At 37.3% G+C, this 24,613-nt stretch overlaps 1 protein-coding gene across 1 annotated transcript in view; it reads left to right on the forward strand.

Moving 5' to 3' along the window:
- Window positions 1-24,613, forward strand: part of LOC149783025 (borealin-like) — a 59,649-nt gene that overhangs the window by 15,245 nt on the left and 19,791 nt on the right. Inside the window, exons 4-6 of the mRNA XM_089934613.1 lie at window positions 4,821-4,854; window positions 16,512-16,620; window positions 22,451-22,532. Of these exons, the coding sequence (XP_089790739.1) occupies window positions 4,821-4,854; window positions 16,512-16,620; window positions 22,451-22,532 (225 nt within the window). The remainder of the gene's footprint in view (window positions 1-4,820; window positions 4,855-16,511; window positions 16,621-22,450; window positions 22,533-24,613) is intronic.

Here is a 24,613-nt window from a genome sequence, read left to right on the forward strand (position 1 = left end):
AGTGGGACTAAAGGGCTCCCACCGGCTCAAAAGGAGGGTCATTTAGAAAAAAGTGGATTGACAAATCTCGTTTGTTTCTTGTTTATTCAAAAAAAATCAGAACATATTGTTATCACAGTCCTTCCATTGTCCCTAGATTTTCCTATATCTTTGAAAATGCTTGAGTTTTGCAACTTTTTTTTATTTATATGTTGAAAATCAATTACACTCTGCATGAATGGCCATAGTGAAACAAGTTCAGTTTTGGACTGTTGTGGAGCTTTTTCAGAAATGTGACAAAATGTGGAAAAAGGCCCCATAGGATTCTTACCCAATGTGTTCATCCAGTACAAACTGCATATGATTAGTTGCCTGTCCTATTGTTTTGGCCCAATGATATCTAGGACCTGGCCTACAGTCAGCACCGGAAGAAACACCCTTTATCTCCCTATACTCAATTACAGGATTGGCACCTCCCTTATCTTCATGATCCTGGGACTGTATGGGATCTACCTTTTCGCTAGAGAAGAGTACTATCTCAGTAGGACAGATTTGTTCTGAATCCTATGGAACTTGGAACATGACTCATCAATCCCAGGAGAGTGTATGGGACCAAAAAATACTCTTGAAGAATTGCAGAAGTCTAGTCTATCAGGATAAGTACACCTTGATCCCAGGAGAGCATGGGATTTGTCTTTTAACAAAATTTAGAGATGTAATGCCCCTGAAAGATCACAGCACTGACCCAGGGTTGGTGGGGGAGAAGCTCATTTAATGCAAGAGAGACCATGTCATGCTTCCCTGAAAAGAGAAAGCAGTGTTATTGCTTTGCATCCTCTGATGGAGGCTCGGCCATCAGAACATTGTCGTTGGGCACTGGTCAATGAAATCCCATCAACACTGTAGGGACAGGGATCAGGCTGATACCCTAAACCCCTCTGCATATCCATCTCCATTCTATCAATCATTCCTGTTGGGGATAGGGTTGGCATAAACCCATCCAACTAGGGATGCAGATTGGATTGGCACCCCACTCCCATGTTACCTTTAAATTCCAGCAGGATGTGGTAATACGCATTCCCGGCAAGCAAATCTTATTTCCCATTAAAGGTGCCATGGATACTGATGCCTTGCCCTTGGAGCAATGCAGATGTAGTGGCTTGCTTTCATCTTTTGTAGAGCCCAAAAAGAAGAGTTCCTATCCCCTGGAAAAGTCTGCAATCAAGGACATTCCAGCAACTCCCCATGATCAGTTGTGGGTTGCAGATATGCCTAAGAAGAGGGGCACAAAGCATTTTACATCCACCAAAAAAGAGCCTGTTAGTAGGGGTCCCACCACTTCTCTTGAGGAATTGCATGATGAGGATGCCACTAACACCCTATTTTCCCTCTCACCAGAGAGACCAGAGGGAAGTCCTTTCTTTGCTCAGGAGCCAATGATGTCCTTTTAGTTTTGGTGGATTCCAGCAAGTTTGCAGAGAAACATGCTGTTGTGGTCCATCATCTCCCCTTTGTTCAGGTTTAACATAAAATATGTGGAGCCTTTCTATACTAAAAAAGACATACTGACTTCTTTACCAGGAGCATACTTCTCTTGTAAGGACCTTTTTCACCCAGAAAAACTAGCTCAATTGAAGGTAGGGTGCATTTGAGATGTATCAAATAGCCAGTTTCCAGCTTTCAAGTCCTAAATTTTTCTTGTCTTCAAAGGGCTGGAAAGTTTTGGCTTATCGTCAGTCTAAATATGTTCTTCTGGAGGAACCATTGAAGCTGGAGACTACCATCAGGAACACAATGGGTTAATGGTGTCCATCATAGGACAGAAATTCCAATTTCAGAATGTCCCCACAGGTCAATCTTCCAAATTGTGAAAGTTTCTGAGGCTTTTTTGGTTGGATAGGGTGTTTAAGTGGTTGTAAAACATTTAGTCTGGGAAAAAATCAGTTCTTAGGAAAGTTTTCATGTGGTATTCAATTCACTTGAGGTTCCTTGGATGTGTTCTGCTGAATCATGAGTTCATACTTCACTCCATAATTCAGTACCTGCTATGGAAACCCAAATAGCTCAGTCGTAAACCTGAATGACTTAGTCGTTTATTCCACTGCTATTTGATTCCTTCATTTGCCTCAAAGGAACAATAGTGGATAGATGGTGCTGAATTATTTGAGTGAGACACCCCTGCTGATTCTATGTCTCCATGTTTATTATTCTGCTTTTGTTTTTTCTGTCTCCACTGCCTCTTGCCCCCTTTTTGCTTGATATAAAGATATTTTAAAAGTAATTTGTTGCATTGTCTTGGTTTGGTAGTTGACAGTCAGTACTGTTTGCTCATGTTAAATCCACTGACAGTAAATGCATTTTTTAAATCCAATTCAGTACAGTTATAACAATATAAATGGCTAAAAGAAAAACACATTCTACTGGTCCTGTATCTCGGAATATGAGTTGTCTATTTCAGCAGCCTTATACAATGTATATAATGAAAGAAAGTAATAACCAGTTTGTTCCCAACAGATTTGTATTGAATATTAAAAAAATAAGTACCACAATTTTGTTAATATTGATTTACTTTGAAAAAAGTTAAGAATATCTGATCATATTTTTTGAGCGGATACAAGCATCCTTTTTGATGCTCACTGTTAGTGTTAGAGTATTTCTGAAATACAATTACATGTACCAGGATTCTGTTAGCAACAGTTATCTAGTTCATCTGATAAGCTGTGTTGAGGTAAAGGAAGCACTTTTTTCAAAATTTACAATTTGAAATTTATGTATTAATGATTCAGTGGCTGTAAGCATCATATAAAAGAACCAGAATTTTGGATTTTTTTAAAGTTAAAATTATTTCTTTTTAGTTTCAGTGGGGTTTGACCCCCCCACCCCACCCCACCCCCTGCACCAGGATTTGCCCTAGACCCTCATGGGGCAACACAGCTCCCTTGACCCCGGGACTACATTTCAGTATTATGATTTTTCCCAACTTGAACTCATGGGAACATCATTAGGCCCGGTGTCTGGGCTGTCTCCATCGACCTTCAGGGTGGTTTTTTTTTTTTACACATCCCAGTTTTTTCTGCTCACTGGCAATACCTCAGCTTTTGCCTGGACTGGAAAGTTTTACAGTTTTATGCTTGTCTATTCAGCCTAGCTTTCCTCCAACAACTTTTTCCAAACTTGGTGGGAGTTGATGCCTCCCACCTGAGGGGTCTAGGGATCATCTGCCTTCAGTATTTCAACAGCTGGTTGATGCACAATGGCTCAAAGAGTCCCTCCTACAGTATCTGTCCTGCTGCTAATCCACAGTGACAGAAATAGGGTTCATTTTAAACCTATATAAATCTGAGCTGATTTTTTCCTCAGGGTTTTGTTTATGTGGGCAAGTTCATGTTCCTCTAGACAGGAAATACAAATTCTGGCTCTTTTGGCAGCTCATCAAGCCAAGACCACATTGGCTTGTCTATATCTGTCTCTCTTGGGAACCTTGAACTCATTTGTGAACCTAGCTCCCATAGGAAGACTTTATCTCCTATTTCACAGTCTTGGAAACTGAAAATAACACAAGGATCCTCTGTTGGCTCGGATTGAGCAAGTGTCAAAATATCACCAACACTTTAGTGGACAATGTGTAATGGTTTCTATCTATAGACCAAATGCATGTCCCAGAACCCCACTCCTATGTGTTCACAGATGTGTCAGATTCGGCTTAGGGCACTCACTTGGATCCAGAAGTAGTTCTTCAGGGCTTATGGTTCCAGGAGGAAACTCCCCTTTGCATAAACAATTTGGAAATGAGGGCAGTATTTTTAACAGTGGTTGTTAGCTAAATAAGGAGTCATAGTGTGGTGGTCACCACTGGCATGTTGGTAGCTGCATACCTTAGGTGACAATGAGACTCCTCTTTGCATGGAGGCTTGGAACCTCTTTTGCTGGGCAGGCTAGAAGGAGATTCCCCCCCCCCCCTTCCATGTTCAACATTCTTCTTTTATAATGTAGTCCATGCTCCAATATTGACATGTCTCCAAGTGTTCAGGCAAGATCACACTCTTGTACCAATATAATAGGAGTTTATTTTAATGATTGCCTAGAAAATATGGTAATCATCTGAAAATGCTGAAAATCACATTGCTTCAGCAGTTTGGGTTATTATTGTTTGTGCCTTGGAGCCTCATGCTGTGCATGACACAATTTTATTAGTGCAGCTAGTCCTAGAAGTTTTGATAAATTGCCATGAAACTTGATAAACATGCTCATCACCTGAATCTTTGCATATCTTGAACTCACTGTGCTCCTGCAATTTTTATGAGTTCTTGCCTTGTTTGATTGACAGTGGAATGTTGTATATGTCAGTCTTCTTAATGCAACACTTTTCAGTGGATCACCATGAGACTTGGGAAATGTTTTAATCGTGTCACTGCATTGTTGGAGTTTTTGACCTCTTTGATATTGAGCCTGATGTTGTTTATATGACAGAATCTTGTGAACACAACTAGTCTTGCAGTTTTCAATGGATTGTCATGATCTTTTTACATTTTATGGTCTATTAGATCTGTACATCATTTAAATATGAGCTGCAGCTTCATTGTAATAATTTCAAATTTCATGGGACATGTTAGTAGTCTGTACGGGTGGATAATAATAAAATTTGGACTGTACTTGCATGCAGTATGGAAATTAGAGACCAGAATTGTTATGGTGGGAGGTAAAAAAGAGATTCCATGAAACTTGCATCAGTCCTTCTATATTATAATTTAAAATTCCTGAAATTCCCTTCTATATCTGGAAGATTGAGCATCAATTATTAGAAACATAGCATTCCAAATGAGTATTCCTTTCCTTTCCAGGTTGTTCGAAAAACGACAGTTGCTGAAGTAATAGGTAAGTTTACTTAGTCGTGGTTTGCTTCTAACAGGGATTTAAAAAATGCATTTGTTTATCTTTTTTTTCTTCCAGATCATGGGTGATTTGTTTCAAGCCAAGACCCATAATAAGCATTGCAATTTCTGGCATTTACAGTCATCAAATTAGCACCAAAAAATGTACTGTAGATCATAAAGTTTCTTTTCCTTTTTCTAACTTTCTACCTTATTATTTGAAGGGTAATTTGACAAAAAAAGTTGGCGCTTACTTGTATTCATAATGCATTGTATTGAAACAAAGAGTGTGACATGACATCAATGTAAGGCGAATGGAACTTTAATTTTTGGGCAAGTTTAGGCAAAATGACAGACTTGGTGACTATTTTTCCTGCATTGCCTCACGTGTAGGCCCTGGTTCCATTGGTGGAAGACTGGAAGAGCTTATGCTGTGCCCAGTTGTCTGTCCATTAGATCAAGTTTGCTTTTGCTACTTCCCTAAACTATAGGGAGTATTGCCATGAAGCTACACATATTCACTCAAAGATCTAGTTCTAAATGCCCCACATACATTCAGAGTGATTGCCATGGTGGCCATCATGAAAATGTTATCCCTACTCTTGCATAGATTGTCACGTCGGATTAGTTTATTCACAAAAAAAAAAGATTATGCTGTCTTGGGCATGATGAAATATTCAGTCACATGTTGATGAAAAGTAGTTTCAGAATATTCACTTGTCCCATATACCATGTTACTTGCCCCGAAAATTCAGTCTCAATAAAATATTCTAATTATTTTTTTGTTGTCATTAAAAATATTTTTACAAATCATGCTTTGCCTAAAAGAATGAATATTAATTATCCGTCTATTGTGGTAGCATGACTGAACCAAAACTTTGCCCTTATGTACAAGTATTTTTTTTTTGATTACCCCTCACACGATTGAAATGGGATGTAACTTGTATCTCTTCTAAAGGATGATTCTTTTTCAATCAGTGGTAGCTTAAATTCACAGGCAAATAGATGAAGATATCAAATTATAGTTGTTCAGCTGGCACAAAAATGATTACCATTTCTATTGCAAAAACATGACAGTTTTTCCCACCATTCAGAATACAAATAGCTTTGACTCTTTTTCCTGTTGAAGAAAAAGACATCTCACTCTCGATCACAATATTTTGCAACCTTCGAGTTACACTAACATTGTGACTGGAGAACAGTGAACACAAGTGAAAAGAGAATATTGATTCACATAATAAGTCTTGACTTCCTCATGAACAAATGTTTACTTGCATACATAAGGCAATTACTGTTAATATGCTCCACTTAAAGATATGAAAATCATCATTTTGTAGAAACATGGCTCTTGACCATGTAAAGCAGATGACCCATTACATACATGCCTTTTTTAATAAGAAATTTGCCTGGGAAAAATTTAAATGGCGTTGAGACTAGGTGACCACTATATGAAGTGACCATTCATACATGTTTAGTTGCATTCCAGTAAACAAGTTGATAGTCAGCACTAAGATATAGATTTCAAGGTCAAAGGTCATGACTTGGATTTTTAGCAATACTGACTTGGGAGCATGATAAAATAAATAAGAATTAGTGGATTTTTATAATTCTAGCTTGTGAATATATTATAAGAAAAAACTGAATGATGCAGCTTAAGTTTATTTTCCTCCCCTCCCTCCAATAATATTATAGATTTAATCAGACTTAGCATGTGGATATATCTCAAGATTGTATGAGGCATATTCAGTGGTTTTCTGTCCATAATATCTGCTTCAAGCCGATGACAGGAAATTTTGAAGTTTCTAAAGAATATCAGTACTGTTTCAATACTTAGCAGTTAAAAAGGACAAAAGAAACAATCCTAGTTTGCTTCCAGGACCCTCCCTCTTTCAGGGAACCCCATTCTGTGCATAGTTTCAACTGGTTTCTCTGCTTGAAGTGGCATACTTTCTAAGAAAGGCCACAGTAGAGTGGGTGAAGGACAAGTGAGGTCTGGATTTTATCCCATGTTCTTTAGAGTCACTGAGTGGAGGACAGTTTCCACTCATGATTGATTTTCCCATTGAACAGATTCCTTATGAAACAACAGGTCAAGATGGAGACCTTTGCCTCAGGAATGCCATCGGTCTGAATGACTAGAAGGTCTTCATAGACCTCTTGATGCCTAGCTTCACATTCTCATCTTCCCAGCGTTATGTGAGATTTCTTTCCAGTGCTTAAAAGAATTTTCTTTTTTTTTTAGACACAGTTCCAGCAATGTCGACTCTAAAAATATCACAAACCCTGACTCCAATTTCCATATGCCCAAAATTGCCCCATTTTTATCACTAATATTTTCACACAACATTGCAATTTCAAATACTGTAGTATCATCAGTTTTCGGGGGGGGGGGGGCATTTTTGTGGTTTTCGCTGTTGCTCCGAACCATGAATTTAAATCCCCAACAAAAAATTAGCCATGTAGGATGACACCCCACCCCACCCTCGTTTTCTTAGTGTTTCATTTCTAGAGATTAACACATCTACTAGCATTTGATAAATCAATGTGAATACTGTGATCTGGTAATTAAATATTAGCTTTTACATGTGTTTATTTTTATTTTTTTTATTTTAACCTTTTGAAACAAGAATGATAAATTATTTTATATTGTTTCAATGCACATGTTCGATAAGGTATCCAATAGCTGTAATTTTATACTCGCTGCCTTAAATCGATATGTGAGGTAAGTAAGGTTAGAGAGAAAATAGAGAAAAAGCAAAAGAATTCAAACAAAAGTAATACTGTAAATGAAAGAAAAAAATAATACAAAATAACAGTATATGAAAATTAAATTTAATACTTATTCAAATCAATCCTTCATTCGAGTACAACTGTTGTTGAAACATTTAAATCTTTCTGAAAGCACATTTCATTTTATCCATGCATTTTCAATCCAGAAGAACAACAATCCTCTAAAATAGAATAACTTTTTCTTGAATCACTATTATTAATAAAGCAGTATGTATATACACTAATTGTAGCAGTGTCAGTAAAGTCTCATGGTACTCACAAATGCTTCTCAGGTAAATAATCCCCAAATAGCAGAATTAAACAAGACAAACTTTCTCAAAACCACTGATAATTAGGTCCGATCTTTCACTCATTGTCATATGAGCTGCAGTTATCCATTCAGCGTGAATGGCTTGATTAAAGAGGTTGCAAGGTTTACTAATAATGTGCACTGATCATCACCAGTAACATCATTTTTTTCGTAATGGCATCCATGACCTGTTTAGCATACCTCTAGTGGAAGTGTGACTTTAATTCTTTGTACTTGTTATTTACTGTCAAATCTAGTGGTTGAAGTCAGTTTGTACAAGAGACAGGCACAAACAAAGGAGTGATTCCACTGTCTTTCAGTTTAGTTAGCATCTTTGCACTTTTGTGGGCTCTAAACATATAAAATATTGCCACTGCTTGCTGATTGCATTGCGCAAGGGGCAGTTCTTCGTTACTCCAGTGTGAGTCTGTTTGAGTCACATCCCAGTCATCAAGGAAAACTACACCTTAGGCAGGCATCTGTCAGTCTTCCTGTGTAAATGACTTGTGGGGGAAGGAGAGTTTCCGGATTTTGCTATTGTGAGAAAAATGGTAATCTGCCTCTTGTCATCTTGTGCAGAGACTGACACTTGCATAGATCCACAGGCTTCCATTGTCCTTGCACCAGTTGGCACCAGGTCTGATCCCGATTTATTATAAGACAGTCTAGAATATTGTGCTATTTCACTACAGTGTTTACTTTCTCCAAGAACATTTTCTTAATGTCTTCAAAATCACGGGGGCAGCTGTTTTATGCTTTTTGCTTCTTTCCACTTAACAAATCGCATACAGTGATGTAGCAACCTCACCCAATGCTTGGTGATGCTGATGTGTCCCCTGTAATGTGCCAGCTGGCTGCGAGCATGCTTGGTGGTCACAGCCTTTGCCCCAGCTATTATAATCCTAATATTGATCACTCCTCCATTAATTCTAACTTTCTTGATCCAGTAATATATCTCTTCATCAAACATGCTTCCTAGCATCAAAGGATTGCCTTGGAGTGATTTGGGTAAATTAGAAAGTTCTTGCCCATGTTTCTTTTTTAACTTTATGTATTGGTCCCGCATACTCCGTACAGTGGTCTCACTGATCGTACAGCTCAGATCGCAACTGAATTTGCAGGCTGCCTCGGCAACACCATTATCAGTGGAGTATCTGGCTATCTTTGCCCGGATTTCCTCATTATAACTTATACTCTCCTCGCTGTCTTTTCCTGGGACAGTGACTGAAGCAGGGGTTCTACTGCATTAGCTGCCTGGTAAACAAGCACCTGCGCTGTGTTCGCAGCTTCTGATGGATTAGAAAGTCCAGGAACCAAGTCGGGGTCTAAGTTGAATTTTACCACTCTTAAGCCACTGTGTTAACGCCATGATTGTCAGAAAGTGCTGATGGTGCAACTTGATGGATAGTGGTTTAAGAGATCATTCATATTTACTTTAATAACATATTGGCCTAGTGTTGTTGGCTGTGTCGGCTAACTTTGATATTGAGCACTCAAACAAAAACATGGTAAAAGTGATTGATCTTGACAGGTGTTTTATTTGTACTCATAGAGATGAAAGTATTGTTTTAGTGTTGTTGGCTGCATCGGCTTCAGCTGATGTTATTCACTTGGTCTAAAACATGGTGTAAGTATTGAAGTTGCCAGGTCTTTGATTTGTGCTAATACAGGTAGTAGTATTGTTTTAAACATTAAATTAACCGTCGTTTGTGTCAGCATAGTTTTATTCTTTTGTATTCTTTATTTTGAGTATTTGTGGAGGTTAAACCATGAAACTAAATGCCTACTAATATGCAAACTTTGACAGGCAAAACCATGGATTTAAGTACTCTTGAAAATGCCCTTTTTTTTTTTGTTTGTTTAGAAAACCATGAAAATTGAAAATAAATGATACTACAGTTCGTAAAAATAATGTTTTCATTTGGATTTCAAAATATTTCACTCAAAGTCAGACTGTGTCTGTTGCTTTCATAGGTGCCTCATAATATGTGTGATTTGCATTTTTAACGTAGCTTTAACAATTTTTTAGTCATATCGCCATGATGTCTGCATTGTGGCAGTTTATAGTGATGTCTAGCACTGGGAAATCATGCTGCAGACATTTAGCATGATGTCCCACCCAGTCACATTATCCTGACACCAAGCTGGCCAGTCCTAACACTAAACTCTTAATGCTGAGTGCCATGTGAAGCAGCTGTTAGTACCATTTTTATAAGTCTTTGTTATGACTTGGCCGGGGTTTGAATCTGTGACCTCCTACATCTGCCTCATAATGTGTTTAAACAGTGTTGAATGAGACTGGTATAAGCATAATAAAGGGACAGCGTTATTATTATTAAGTAAACTTTAACTTGAAAAATCTTGAACAGAACAATAGCAGTTAAACAAAACTATTTTTTTTTTAAAGTGTTTTTGCTGAAATCATATTTAGTCAGAATTTCTCAGACCTGCCATCTCTTACGATTTTACCATAAGTCTTACAAAAATTACCCATAAAATATGGACATACATACAAGAAAAAACTACAGAAAATGATCGTTGCTGAAAAATCTGGATAATTCATCTGTTTTATTTGGATCTTGGTTTCATATTAGAATTAGTGAAATTAAACTTTACAGTAGCACCCGAGACACTTTAAACTGCACCTATTTGTTCATGCGAAGCATCTGCATGATCAAACTGTTGATTATATAATTTTTTATAAATGGTGTCCCAAAAGTGTTGAATGTTTAAGATGAAATGGAATATAAGCCTCTTGAAAGTGTTAATAATAAACACAGAAGAATAAAAAGGAATATTCAGATTCTTGTAAATAAAAGATGGAAATTACACAATTATGTTTATTGGACATCACATGCCACTTTGAGTACGTCTTGTCGCAGGAGATGTGATTGCTGTCATCATATGAAATGGAAAAAAGAATTTCCAAAAATTATGTCAAGTTGAGAGATAGCAACAAGCCATTGAGTTGCATAGGGTTTAGAACTAAAGTTTGTGCAACTGTATTAGTGGTAAATAAGGTCTATGCATACTTTATAAACTTTTCAGTTGAACATAATGATATCATCTCTGCATTGAACTTCCAGCTTTAAAATAGCAGTTATTTATATTTTTTACACCTTACTGAACACTGGTAAATTTTACATAAGAAAATCAGCTGCCTTACTGAGACGGACTTATCTGGGTTGGCAGGTTTGCTTTCTATTTTATCTCAACTACTAATGCATAGCTAAAATATTCTCTTTATGTACAAGTTTAATATTAGGATCATTATTATTAGAAGTAAACATGTTTATTTGGGTCTTTGTCTAGGTTATTTGATCCCATTATTACTTATTTTTTTGTTGTTGTTGTGGAGTTTAACACCATTTTTCAGCACAGGATAGGCTATACTTGGCGGCCAGTATTAATGGTGGAGGAAGAACCTGGGAAATCCCCGGAAAGAACCATCGACCCTTAAGAAGCTACTGGCAAGCTTTCTCATATACCCACATTAGCTGAAACTGAGACTCAAACCGGCGCAGACAGGTGAGATGGCAGTGATCCGTAATGGAGAGTGTTTTAGACCACTCGGCCACTTAGGTCCCCCTTTATTACTTATAATACCACAAAAAAATGTCCTGCATTTGGCCAAAGCGCAACAGATTACAAACAAAAAGTAATCAATTAAAGACTTTTTGTGCACACATACTAGCATTAGGCAGTCACACATCAATGTTTACTTAAAAGTTCTACTACCCACCAGAACTGGCTGGTTTCTAAAAAGTTTCTATACTGCACATAAATATCCAAAACAGTTTTTTGTGCTATATCTTTTAGAATGACCTGTATTTTAAAGCCAACTGAGCACTAATGATAGGAATTCCAGCCAATCATCAGTCTGTTCCCAATTCATAGGTCACACATGCTTTTCAGAATTTTGTTCACTTGGTGATGAATTTTCTCACCTGTCAAGAAACAGTGTTCCTCCTAACAGAACCTCACATACATGCTTTCTTAGTAAGACTTGATGAGAAGACACTGTTGTCCGCTCATCACTGTCATGTTCTCCTAGGGACTTGGAACACGGCAGTGGACTTTATTCCTGTAGAAAGACTCTATATGCAGACCCTAGAGATCTTTCTTCTAGCGAAATGGAGACCTCTCAGGGACCCTTTGTCTGCCTAGATCCCCTTGGGATTCAAATTTCTTCACTGAGCTGGTAGTCCTAGGAAGACATTTCCATCAACATCAGTAATCTAGAAATGCAGGGTGTGTTTTTTTTACCTATTCAGGGATGTGTCCATTGCTTATAGCTAAGCTGTGTCAGGATCTCTACAGATAACACATCAGTTGTAGTGTACCTCTGATGCCAGGGGAACCTTCATGACCCTTGCAATTATGGAGCCCCCAGTGCCAGGCCAGAGGGCATGGGTGGTGGATGCCTTCAGTCTGAAGTGGGATTGACTGTATAACAACATATAACCACTTTTCAGAATAATCCCTCAGGTTCTCATGATACCTCCCCTGTGACCCCAGAGATCTGGATTCAAGGATCTTTGCCTTTGGAATTATCTGCTAAGGACGATTCTGCTATTATGGTACTGAAAGCCCCTTGTACACCACACACCTCAAATTCTCCATCTTCACACCTGTCACATATCTGCCAATAATAGTTTTTGAGCATGATTGCTAAATGTATTACTCAGGCTAAAAGGCAATCGACAATGCTTGTAGAGAAATTACTGATTGTTAAATGTATTACTCAGGCTAAAAGGCAATCGACAATGCTTGTAGAGAAATTACTGATTGCTAAATGTATTACTCAGGCTAAAAGGCAGTCAGCAATGCTTGTAGAGAAATTACTGTAATTGGTGCAGTAGGAAATGTGTTGATCCTGTCTGCAATAAGGGCAGGTAATAGATAAATGCAATTTTTAAAATAAAAATGGTGGGGAAGGGGGAAACCAATTTTTAATTATTTAATACTTAACTGTTATTATTGATCAGCTGTTTCTTCCTTCCACACTATAATGTTCTTGAGTCTCAGTCAAAGATCAACAGTATTCTAATTGTTGGAAGTGGACAATGGTATCAGACTGAGGTCATGTTATTTTTTATTCTTATAAAGGATGGAATGATGTCCTTGGACTGGGGACTAATGCCAGGAAAAATCTAGTGATGCAATAATACAGGGTTCCCACGCTACCGGGAAATCGGGAAAAAGTTGGGAGAACTGGTAAATTTTTCCCGACCGTGGAAAGTCCTTGAATTTTGCAAATATTGATAAAAGGCGGGGAAAACCCAAGAATTTTCCGTCTCCACTTGATGTCTGAAACAATCACATAATTAAATCCTAACTAAACTGATCATGAGTTAAATTTATTGAGTTCTAAACTGAATATTCGGAGGGTGCAGTATGGGTCATTTGGGTGCATGCAAATATTCGGTGGATTGCTCGATATCTGTATCTCTCATTACATAGATGGTATGAAAACCAGTCTAGCATCACAAGAGGCCCACCATGATCATAGCAAAGCATAGCCGCTTACCTTATGGCCGAAAAGACTTAAACGTCATTAGATTGAGTGATACATGCATGAAATCGATATGAAAATTACTTATTTTCTCAGAAATTATGAGCATTAAAATCGTTATGTCTTTAATCTACTGAAAGACAAGATAAAACTACGGCATTGATGAAATGTTACCTGGCACTCATGATTTGCATTGTCAGTCGCATGAGTACACAAATCTAACAAACCACATTTTCAGATGTTGTAGAGAAAAAATATTAAATGCAAGTCGTATGCGGGTTGTAATAAAAATACAAAAATGAAAGAACACAAAATTCTCCATATTTATATATTCCGAGAACAACTTCTGGAGTTTTGTATCACGTGACTACCACGTTGACTGACCTGTGCTCTCAACTTGATGAATCAGACTGGCCAGATTGCTGGAATTTACAAAAAGTATCTGACTTTCATTTAAAATAATTGAATTTCTACAACAACATTTAAAAGCAGTTGTTGATATCAAGTCACCATTGGACTTTCGATGTGGTTGTTTGAGATTTGTGAAGTAATATGACTAGTAATGCAAATGGCAAGTACATGGTTATGTTTTATCTATGCTGTATTTTCGCCTAGTCTGTGAGCGGATTAAAGACAATGTTTACAATACTTGCCATTTCTGAAAAAATAAATCATTTTCCTATCGATCTCATGCAGATATTAGTTGATATAACATAAGTTTAAATTTTCTAGGCCCGCTGGTAAGTGACTACCATATGTACAGTGGCGGCAAATTCCAAATTTTCTATATGCACTTGCAATGACCCCACACCCCAAACGAAATGTTCAACTATGAAAATGGGGTGGGAATATTCGAAGGAAATGCAGATAAGAAAATGGACTTTTATTCATTTTAAGTCAAATTTGTAGTCTGAACTGTTGAATCTCAAAGCTGAAATGAGAAATTGTCGTTCCTTGTATTACCGAGTTTGACCAATTGACAAAAATAAAATACTTCATTGCTTACCATTTCAAAAAAGGCAGTTGTCACCAGAATATTCTATTCAGAATAATATTAATTTTGTACACAGGGGATACCACCTCCGTGTTTTCCTGACTCGTGATATGTTGGCATATTCTGCGCACAGTGTCGAAAAATGTAATATTTATTAATCGGGCAATAGAAATGAAATGCATTTCTTTGGACTGTTTCTGTCAGCATTTCAGTCGAGTAATTAGGTCAGATTTAAAGCTAGTTTTACTAAATTGAATGTAATAATGCCAATAAATGGCAAGATATATTAAGCAAACAAAACCGATATTGTAAAAAAGTTAGTAAAGTTCAACATTTTTATAAAAAAAAATAATCTATTATGTGGAAGAGAAACAATAATGAAAAGGATATAACATGTTTGCAACGTCTTGCTGATGGAAAAAAATTACTTAAGAATTTAGAAACAGGCTATATGCCGGTGAATTTCTTGAGAATTTTTATTCTAGCGGCAAGTTGACATGTTGGGTAGCAGACGATTTTGTATGTGTGGGACAACTTCTTGCAAAAATGGAAACTTGGATTAAAATGCAGTATTGTTTTAAGGTATACATTTCCATTTTTTTTATTATGTATTTATTTGTGTGATTCTAAAAGATACATAGTAAATTGGATTTTCGGGGTTGACAGTTCAAGCACAGGGGTTTGTTAAAAAGAAAATTTGGAGTATCCGTTGATGAATCAATTGATAGGGGTTCTAGGTTAGAACCCCCATCCCTTGATTCATGGATGGATACTCCAAATTGTCTTTGTAATGAACCCCTGTGGGTTCAAGAAGGTCATGAAGTGGGTCATCATGTTGACATTCAGAAATCACATTTTCATATGCATTTTGAGTCAGAATGCCAGATGTTTTTGTACATTTTATGAATATCACTTTTCTTGATTAAGTTGCGATCATTCTTTCTTGATTCAAAATGGATTTTTTACCCAAAATAACACGTGATCCAATGTTTACTGAAATGACGCATCGTTTTGCAGAATTGGCTGACATGGTGGTATATATTAAAAACCGATATGAGCCCTGTATCAGTACAGGTTTGGGGACCGGTTTAACGAATTACAAGAAGACAAGTTGATTTTACAGAAAATTCAATCCTTGTTTATACAGCAGTATATAATTTTGAAGGTCTTTTGTCAAAATTTAATCAGTCCTTTTGAAAATGTTTTTAAATGATGGACATTTGACCAAATCATCTTTAGGAGATTAGGTTGTTTGAAAAATCTTGTTTGGGATTTTATTGGCACAGATAAATTCAGCGTTAAACTCTTTTCATTACAAGACAAGATTCTAATTATTTGCTTTTATTGTGTTTTTTTTTATATACTGTAATAGAAAATGTTACTTTCTATGAGATGCATATATATATATATATATATATATATATATATATATATATATATATATATATATATATATATATATATATATATATATATATTGCTATAGAATTCTTTAGAATTAAAGGTTTGAAAGCAAACAAAATGCAATTTATCTTCATTATGTTGTTCCCACTTAGAAACATAATGCAGCAAAATAAAGTTAGAATTTGTATTCTGTACAATGAAATGACTTTACATGCCAATTTATAGGAATATAATCAAACTTGTTTCATGTGAAACATTTTGTGGTTTTTTACATGATCATCTTTTCTGACTTTGATGTTTTTGGAGAGCTTTGAAATAAAAACATTTATAGATTTAGAAAATGCATGTTTTATAATCTAAAATGTTCTTTAATTCCATTTAGTAATGGTCATATGTGAACCTTGAAAAAAGTAATTTTATCCTGGAAAAACCCAGGAAATGGCCTGGAAATTTATTTTTAGAAAACCGTGGGAACCATGAATAATCATAATTAATTATAGTAGAATTAAAATGACTTTTACCCCTCACCCAACTACATATTATTGCATAGTGCAGGTAGCACAATGATTTTGAGGAAGTATAATGATCACTTCTTGATGATAAACATTGTGTCATAATATTCTTTTTCTTAGAAAAGTGAATGGCCTGACGTGAATATGTTTATTTTAGATTCAGGTGGCACAATTGAAGCACTCCTGTCACAGCTGGAAAAGTTTGATGAGCAGTCAGAGATATATGACCAACACTCTTCTGCCATGTCAAGAATTATGTCTACAGTGTAAGTCAAAGAAGAATTTCCATTGGTCTTTTTAAGACTCTGTTTCTTGTGTATTCAGACCGTGACTGGTAGTTTCTCAGACTTGACATGGGAGCATGCTCTGATCATATAGTTAATAATCAATGAATACTCATTAAAGGAACATTTTCTGTGATAACTGCAGGACAATATGCACACTTATTTGGACTAAAGTGCTTAAAATTAATTGGTTTTGCTTCAATTTATTGGGTGAAATAAAAACATTTATGCTTACTAACTCCGTTTGTTTTTGTAAACCATGATATATACAGCCTAAGCGATGCTCTAATGCAAGTCTTACACAAAAACTCATATTCATTAGTTCATGAATACGTAAAATGGTGTTTAGTTTGATACCTGTCACATGCATCCTCCTCCTGGGCACGGGCCTGATAAGTGGTTTTTAAAGCCATAACCTATGATGCAAATAAGCAGATAGAACCAGGTTGCAAGCCATAGGTTGCACATGCTAGCTGTAATGCTAGCTGTAAAGGATGCTCTGGGACCAAATGCACTTAGTGACCAGGTGTACTATATATAGGGATTGATGAAAGATATTTTATTATTAGTAATACTGTACCTGTTGCTATTGCATACCTAGTACTTTTTTGGGTGGAAAATATCCTGAGCATATGATGAGAATTCATCCTCCCATTAGTTTGTACCACAAAATTCCAGAACACTGCCCATGCATACTAGCCTTCATTGGTTGCATGTCTGCATTGTTTAAATCGATAGAGGTTTGTCATTGCTTCATGGGTTAAAAAGTAAATTTACTATATCTCCTGTGTGCATATTCTTTGTAAATGTTTGGATTATACCCTTGACTGAGTTTTTTCCCTGTTAATTTAAGCTCTTCTGAGAGTTGTTAGTATTTGTTCCGTATGCTTCTTAATTTTCATCCTTCACAAGGTGTTAGTGATTCTAATTTGGTTGTGCATTATTTTTTTTTAGCTAGGGTAGATATTTGTAAAATGTTCCCTATCCTTGCATCAATTATGGTCTTGCCTTGATTCAGATTATTGTTCATTACAAATCGTTGTAATTCACATTTCATGCTATTTTTATAGGAGGTAAAACAGGGTGTTCATGTTGTTATCATTATATCACATGCATGGTTGTCAAACACATTCTTGTTCACTTTTAGTTTCGGATAGCTTTCCTTGATTTTTGTTTAGCAATAGTATCTCCTGTTCTTTTGATAACTTTTGTTTCAGCTTGGGTGACATGATTATCTTTTATTTTTCTGTATTGAGCTTAGCACTGCTTGCTTTTTTGCATTTAATCATTGTGAAACGCCCAAGTAAGGTCACTTGTCAGTGAAATTATCAAAATATTTAGTGTAGATTTAGTCCATACATTACATTGTGTTTACTTTTAGTTGCAAAGAAGTTTTTGTATATAAATCTTTCTTTTTAGCTTTCTGTTATAGGAAAAATGTCTAAGCATGGAGTTGGTAGGTATGGTCACAGGAAATCCCTGGGATATAAATTTCACTTGCTTTTCATGTATGGGCTGAAAGAGGATATAATGGTTGTCCCTTCTGCAGCATTTGGTCTGACGAGGTCTGGGATCTTGCTGAGCATAGACATGCCTATAAAGCATGGAAGAAGGTTCCTACCTTCTCTGGTTCAGAATTTTTTGGGGTTCTTGTTTTCTGAGTCCTTTGGTTCTCAGAGAAGGATTACCCAAGTCTCATCAGAGACTCTTGAGATTGTTGTCCCCCCCCCCCCCAAACACACACACACACACACACAAGGGAGGTTATAAATGGGTGGATAGTGAGTTGCACCCTACTTTTAGGGACAAGCAACACATACACACATTCATTAAGGGCAGAGTGAGTTGTGTCTCCTCCCTCAGGAAAGCAGCATGCTCTTTAGTCCAGAAGGGCAGAGAGTGAGTTGTGCATATCCCTCCCCCACCTCCAGGGAAATGTTTAACCAGATCTCTTATTACTCAGCTACAGTTAAGACTGCACTGAAAGGTTTAGCAAGGGCATAAACTCTGGGAGACAACGTTAGCGGTTGTCTGTTTTCCCCCTCCCTACATGGCGAACCTTGGTAACTGCTCCTTGTTATAAGGTTCATACCCCTTGCTTACCCACTAAACTGCCTACTTTGGATGCTGATATGTCTCAAGTGGGCATTTCTATAGGGACCTGTGCTCACTTTCCAGTGAAAACTCTCGAATTCTTAGAGCAAGATGTTAGTTGACTAGTAACTGTAGCCTTGTTTGCTGACCTCTCTTTACCAACCTTGTTCAACCTGCTGGAGGAATCTGTCACCATTGGCTCTTTATTATTTGTTGGAAGCTGTGGTAATAACTATTAGGTATATGTTCTTGTTCAAGGGCCTTGTCAATGGAGCTTCTGCACCTCTGCAGGGATGCTTCTCTTCTAAATGTCCTCAGGTTTCATTAGATACAGTCTTTAGAGCTGCACAGCCACAATCAAAGCAACAAACCCCATTTCAGAGATCCTAGTCTGTCGGGCCCAGGGTAGGAAGTTCATGGATCCTTCTCCCTTTCCTATGAACAGCCCTAGGCACTAGCTCTCTCTTGTGCAGAGTGTACCTCTTCTTTTGGTTCATGTTGGCACCAGACTAAACTTCTTTTTAGAGACTTATTCTGACATAATGGTCGATTGCTGGGTCCTTTCTATCATAAGATATTGCTACTGGCTTGTGTGAGGATATCCATGCTCTACTAAAGTCTCTCATTTTCTACCATTAGTTCAATATAGTGCACCGAAAGGAAGAGATTCACTCCCTTTGTCAGAAGGATGTAGTAGCAAGGGTATTAAATGAACACTCTCTGCCCTTCTACCCCCATATTTTTCTGTTCTGAAAGGGGGACAGTTTGTCTGATTATTGATCGTTTCTCCCCAGACAGACTTCTGCTGGAGGAACCTTTCAAGATGGAGACTAGCCTCAGTCAGGAATGCCATATGACTGGGCGATTGATAGGTATCCATTAATCTTCAGGATGCATATCTTCACATCATTATCTCTCCTCCACAATGAAAGTACCTCGAATTTTGCTTTGATGAGAAGTTCTTCCAATTTTGAACAATGCCATTTGGCCTAGCCTCCACACCCGGAGCATTTTCTAGGGTCATATGGGTAGTTGCTGCCCATTTAAGGTCACTAGGTATCTCAGTCCTCCAATATTTCAACGATTGGTTGATCTACAATGGCCAGCTAGAGTCCCTCAGACAATCTGTCTCACTGTTGGCCCATAGTGACAGGGCTGGTCCTCAAAATCGATTATGTGGGAATGAATTCCTTTACAAACAGGATTAGTCCACCGCATCTCTCAGAACAGAGTAGACTGTTGTCAGCTTATCTTTTTCTCTCCCAGCTGGAGCCTTTGAACTCTGCAGTGGACTTGGTTCCTTCAGCAGAGTGAACTAGCATCCTCTCTAGTTTCCCCTGATGGCATTGTGAAAACTGCACAGGAACATTTGCATGCTTCGATTTCTATGGGTTGTGATTTTCACCATCACCTGGTTTGGTGGCCAAACTGGGACCAGTTCAGAGTCCCCATGAAACCCCACTCCCTGAACCCCACTTCTACCTGTTTGCAGTAGTCAGATTCAGGGTGGAGTGCTTTCCTGAGCCAGAAGAACTGATTATTCAGGGTTCATGATCCTGGTAACAATCTACCGTCCACATCAATTTGGAAACTTGGCAATGTTCTTTGCCCTAAAGGTGCGTGTCCACCAAATAAGAGATGATGGTTTACTCTGACAATACATCGGTGGTGGCATAGATCAGGAGACAAGAAAGCTCAAATTCACCTTCTCTCAGTGTGGCGGTCTGGTAACTCTTTTGCGTAACTTAGTAGAAAGTACCATATGATTTGATTACATTACAGGTATTAAGAATGTTTTGATTGACATTCTGTCAAGGAAAGGAGAGATCGGCCTTACAGAATGGTGGCTGCTTTGATTCATAGCAAGCTTCCTGTTCCAACTTTGGAGGGGTCCTTTGGTGGACTTGCTTGCTACCAACCTAAAGAACAAACTCCCCTTTTACATCTCCCATCCCTGACCAGAAGGCCTGTACAATGGATGCTTTCAGCCTCAAGAGAGATCATATGTTCACCTTTGCCTTACCATGTTTCAGGCTGATCCCACAGGTTCTACACAGTCAGGCACTGCACTACTCAGGTCATTTTGAACACCGATCTGTGATCCTTTTAATCATGGTTCATCAATCTTCTCAGACTGCTGGTGGACCATTCCAGGACTTTACCTCCAGTAAGGGCCCTCTTGTCAAAGCACAGGGGTTTTCTCCAGCACAATGGCCCACAGATTTTACACCTTTACACTTGGCTTATTTCATATAATATCTCTGTTGCCAAATGCCTCATTCAGTTTGGGAGAAAATAGACATCTAAGGTACATGATGCCAAATGGAGAATCTTTGAATGGTGTGGTAGAAAATGTCAATCCTGCCTGACCCATTAGGCAGTCCTTTCCAAGGATAAGTTTTTCTAAAGGTCCACTATCGGGTAAGATACTCATTTAGCACACTTGATCAGGTATTTCAAGCCGTAAAGACCAGTGTCTCACTCTATAGTGCCTAAATGGAATCTTTCTGAGATGGAGGAGTGAGCTTCCTTCCTAATCCATAGAGCAGAGCTGTGTCAGGTCCAATGAAAATTATGTCTTTGCCAACCAGATTTTTTTAATAGAAAAAACCCAGCTTCCTTCGGTTGCCCCACTCCCGATTGAGATCCTCAGTCTCAGCAAGATTTGCTGGTGATGATCAAGATAAACTTTTGTGTCCAGTTAGGGTTTTGCATTTTTGTTTGGCTGCCTCTAAGGGAGAAGGAAGGTAGGAAGCATCTTTTCCTCCAGGTTCAACTGATATTTCAGCTTCCACCATTTCTAGAGAGCTTAACTTTTCCCTTACCGATAGGGAGAATTCTTTGAAGAAAATTTAAGCCTATGAGGTTTGAGCCATTGTTGCCTCATGGGCCTGCTTTACTCATTTGTCTTTGGGGTATGTGAAGAAAGCCACTTCAGAAGCAAAGGCATTTTCTCCTTGGTACCAATCATCATTGCCCAGAATGTGGTCCATGCAGATTACATTCTGCAATAGTCTCATGAGGGTGATTATTGCTTTTAAATGTCAGTTGTGGATCATTCCCTCCTCCAACTGACAAATTCAGCTTTGAGTTAGCAGCATGTATTACTGACATTAAAATGTAATCTGGAAAGGGGGTCAATTTAATTTTAATGTGATACTTACCTGTTGCTATTGCCAGATTCCCTCCTCCCACCCACACTGATGGGCAGTGGGTGGTGGACCAGGGGCAATCCATTATTGTGGAATCATCATATTAATGGGAGGATCAATTCTCATCATATGGTCTGGGTATTTCCACCTAGAAATGTCAATAAAATTAGTTGTTCCCCTCCAATAAACTACATTTTTGAATGTTTTATCCCAATACTCCTTGGTCTTGTTTATCCATAGCTTTATTTCCTAAACTGCTACTTGTAAATTCAACAAGCTTTTGTGGCCCATGTAATACCAATTTGTGAGAGCTCTATATATTTCAAGCCCCACTTCTGGGTCCCCTGGGATTGGGTCGGAGATCGACTGCACAAATTGTAGTTATAGAGACATAATTAGCTCACCTGCACTAAATCTGGTTTGAAAATTCCACTCGGATGTAGGTATCTGTTAATAAGTGTTATATTCTAGTGTGGTGAAAAATTGTATGATGTGATATTATATCTTGAAAAAAATGTTAGATCTATAATGTATGTATTATATATATTCTGTGATAATATTTTCAGGTCTAATTTTAAAACACGGAAGGCTATGATTGAAACCATACCAGAGGAAGCACATGGAACTGTGGAGAAGAATTCACGGAAGGTTAATTTTATTGGCACTACAGAGAACCCTATTATTCATAATAAATTATGTATTTTCCAATAGTAGTAAACTAATAAATTGGATAACTTAGCAAGTTTCAAAGACCTATCATTTGGTTTGATCCTTGCTTGAAGAAGTTTTGTAATTAAATTAGATTTGGACACCAAAATATTCAGATTATGTTCCATTAAATTTAGGTTTACACTTACAAGATGATCAAAAAAGAAGGCAAGAAAATGTACTTTTGTTTTGTTTTTGATTTTTAAGGTGAACTTTGCATGTTATTTTTTAAGTGTTCAGTCCCCTGTCATTTCTGTCATTTTTTAGAAACAGACATCTCTTAAAATTAAAATTTTATTTTTTTGGTGGGCACATTCAGATAACAAACATTGATTTTGATCACATCCATTCATCTCTTCAAGAATATGCCCAACCATTAAACTGTTATCTGGATAAATTAGAACTATTACAGCTTTCAGTCACTGTAATTTTGCTGTAGCTTAAAGAGGCACTGCATGCATCATTCCACCTTACATCACGAAGAATCTGATATGCAGTATTTGATTGCTCTTCTAAGGTGATGAAACTTTATCCAATTTTTAGTCAGTAAAAGTGAGAGGTTAAGAAGGAAAAGCATTGTTTGTTTTTTTTTTTAATCTTCACCCAAACGAAAATGCCTGGTTTTCAGCCAACTGCTTAAGATGTTGAGTGATTAAAGCTTCTGTTCTGCACTTTGAATATCCATCCTTAATCACTTGAAATTTCAACTTGAGCATCCTGGCATGAAAAGTTTTGATTTGTGTTCATATAATGCCAATCCATCGTCAGATATAGTTAAAACTAAGGAAACCTTTTTTCAAAAGCCATTAAACAAAATTTTACCAAATTTGACAGAAAGCATCCTCATCCAGATAATATAAATGATGCTGATCTGCAATCAAATATGTCCACTGTAAACTAGAAAATTCTTGAAATGACTTCTTTCAAAAACAAATTATACAACAATATTTGACCAAATTTGATTTCTAAAAATGCATCCTGGCATGAAGAGCTTTTAATTTTGTACCAATGATGCTGATTTGCCATTAAATATGACTGTTGTTACTTAAAATAGAAAAATCTTTAGAATGTTCTTCTCAAAAACTGCTTAACAGAAATTGTATAAGTTTAACAGAAAGCATCCAAGTTTGTAACCTTTCAGATTTGCACAAATGATGCTTACATGCTATCAGATATTGCTGCCACTACTAGATATAGGCAGAAAATGTTGAATGTTGAACAGCTTTGTTCAAAAGAAACGCTGAACGGACTTTTACCAGTTTTGATAGAAAGCATCCAGGGAGCCTTTCACTTTTGGTCAAATGCTACTGATGTGCAATCAGATATGGATGTAAATGCAAATAACAGGAAAACCATCAAAGAACTTTTTTCATATTCTTTGGAAGAAATTTCAACAGAAAGCTTCCTACTGATCCAGATTTCTTTCCCAGTTGCAATGTTGCATTTGGCTATTAGGCAGATGTCAGCAAGGTGAGTGAGTCACAGGCCCACTTATGCCCCTTGTTTCATTGTAACTTTAATTTCATAGCACATACCTTGACCAAGGTTTGAAAAAGGCTTGCACTGGAGGTTTGGAAGAGGCTTATTGTTTTTTTGCAGGGTTGGGTCAGGAAGTCAAAGGTCATGGTGATTGACTGAAAGAAAATAGGTGTTTCACAATAACGTTTGTTTTAGAGTAAGTCTCTTGATCAGACTTTGTGGATAGCTTGCATGAAGAGTAATAAAGAAGTCTGTTGATTTTAAAGGTCATGGTCATGGGAAGTCTGATACTAACTATAGCTTAGTTCAAGACTGCATACCATGACTGAAGGTTATTGAGAGTAGTCACCAGAGTCATTGGGAATCATTTACTGTTTATGGTATTGTTGCTTGTTTATTCAGGGGTGAAAAGCAATGGGTTTTTTTCTTCATTATTATTATTATTATTATTCATTGAAAAGAACTCGTCCTTAATTACTGCTTTAGTTTGTTGTTTTATCTCTTCACAAACCTTCAATTTCAGATAAGCATACGCTTCTTTA

This window comes from Sinohyriopsis cumingii, chromosome 15 (genome assembly GCF_028554795.1).
Source record: "Sinohyriopsis cumingii isolate HCF-2022 chromosome 15, ASM2855479v2, whole genome shotgun sequence".
NCBI classification, from domain to species: Eukaryota; Metazoa; Mollusca; class Bivalvia; order Unionida; family Unionidae; genus Sinohyriopsis; species Sinohyriopsis cumingii.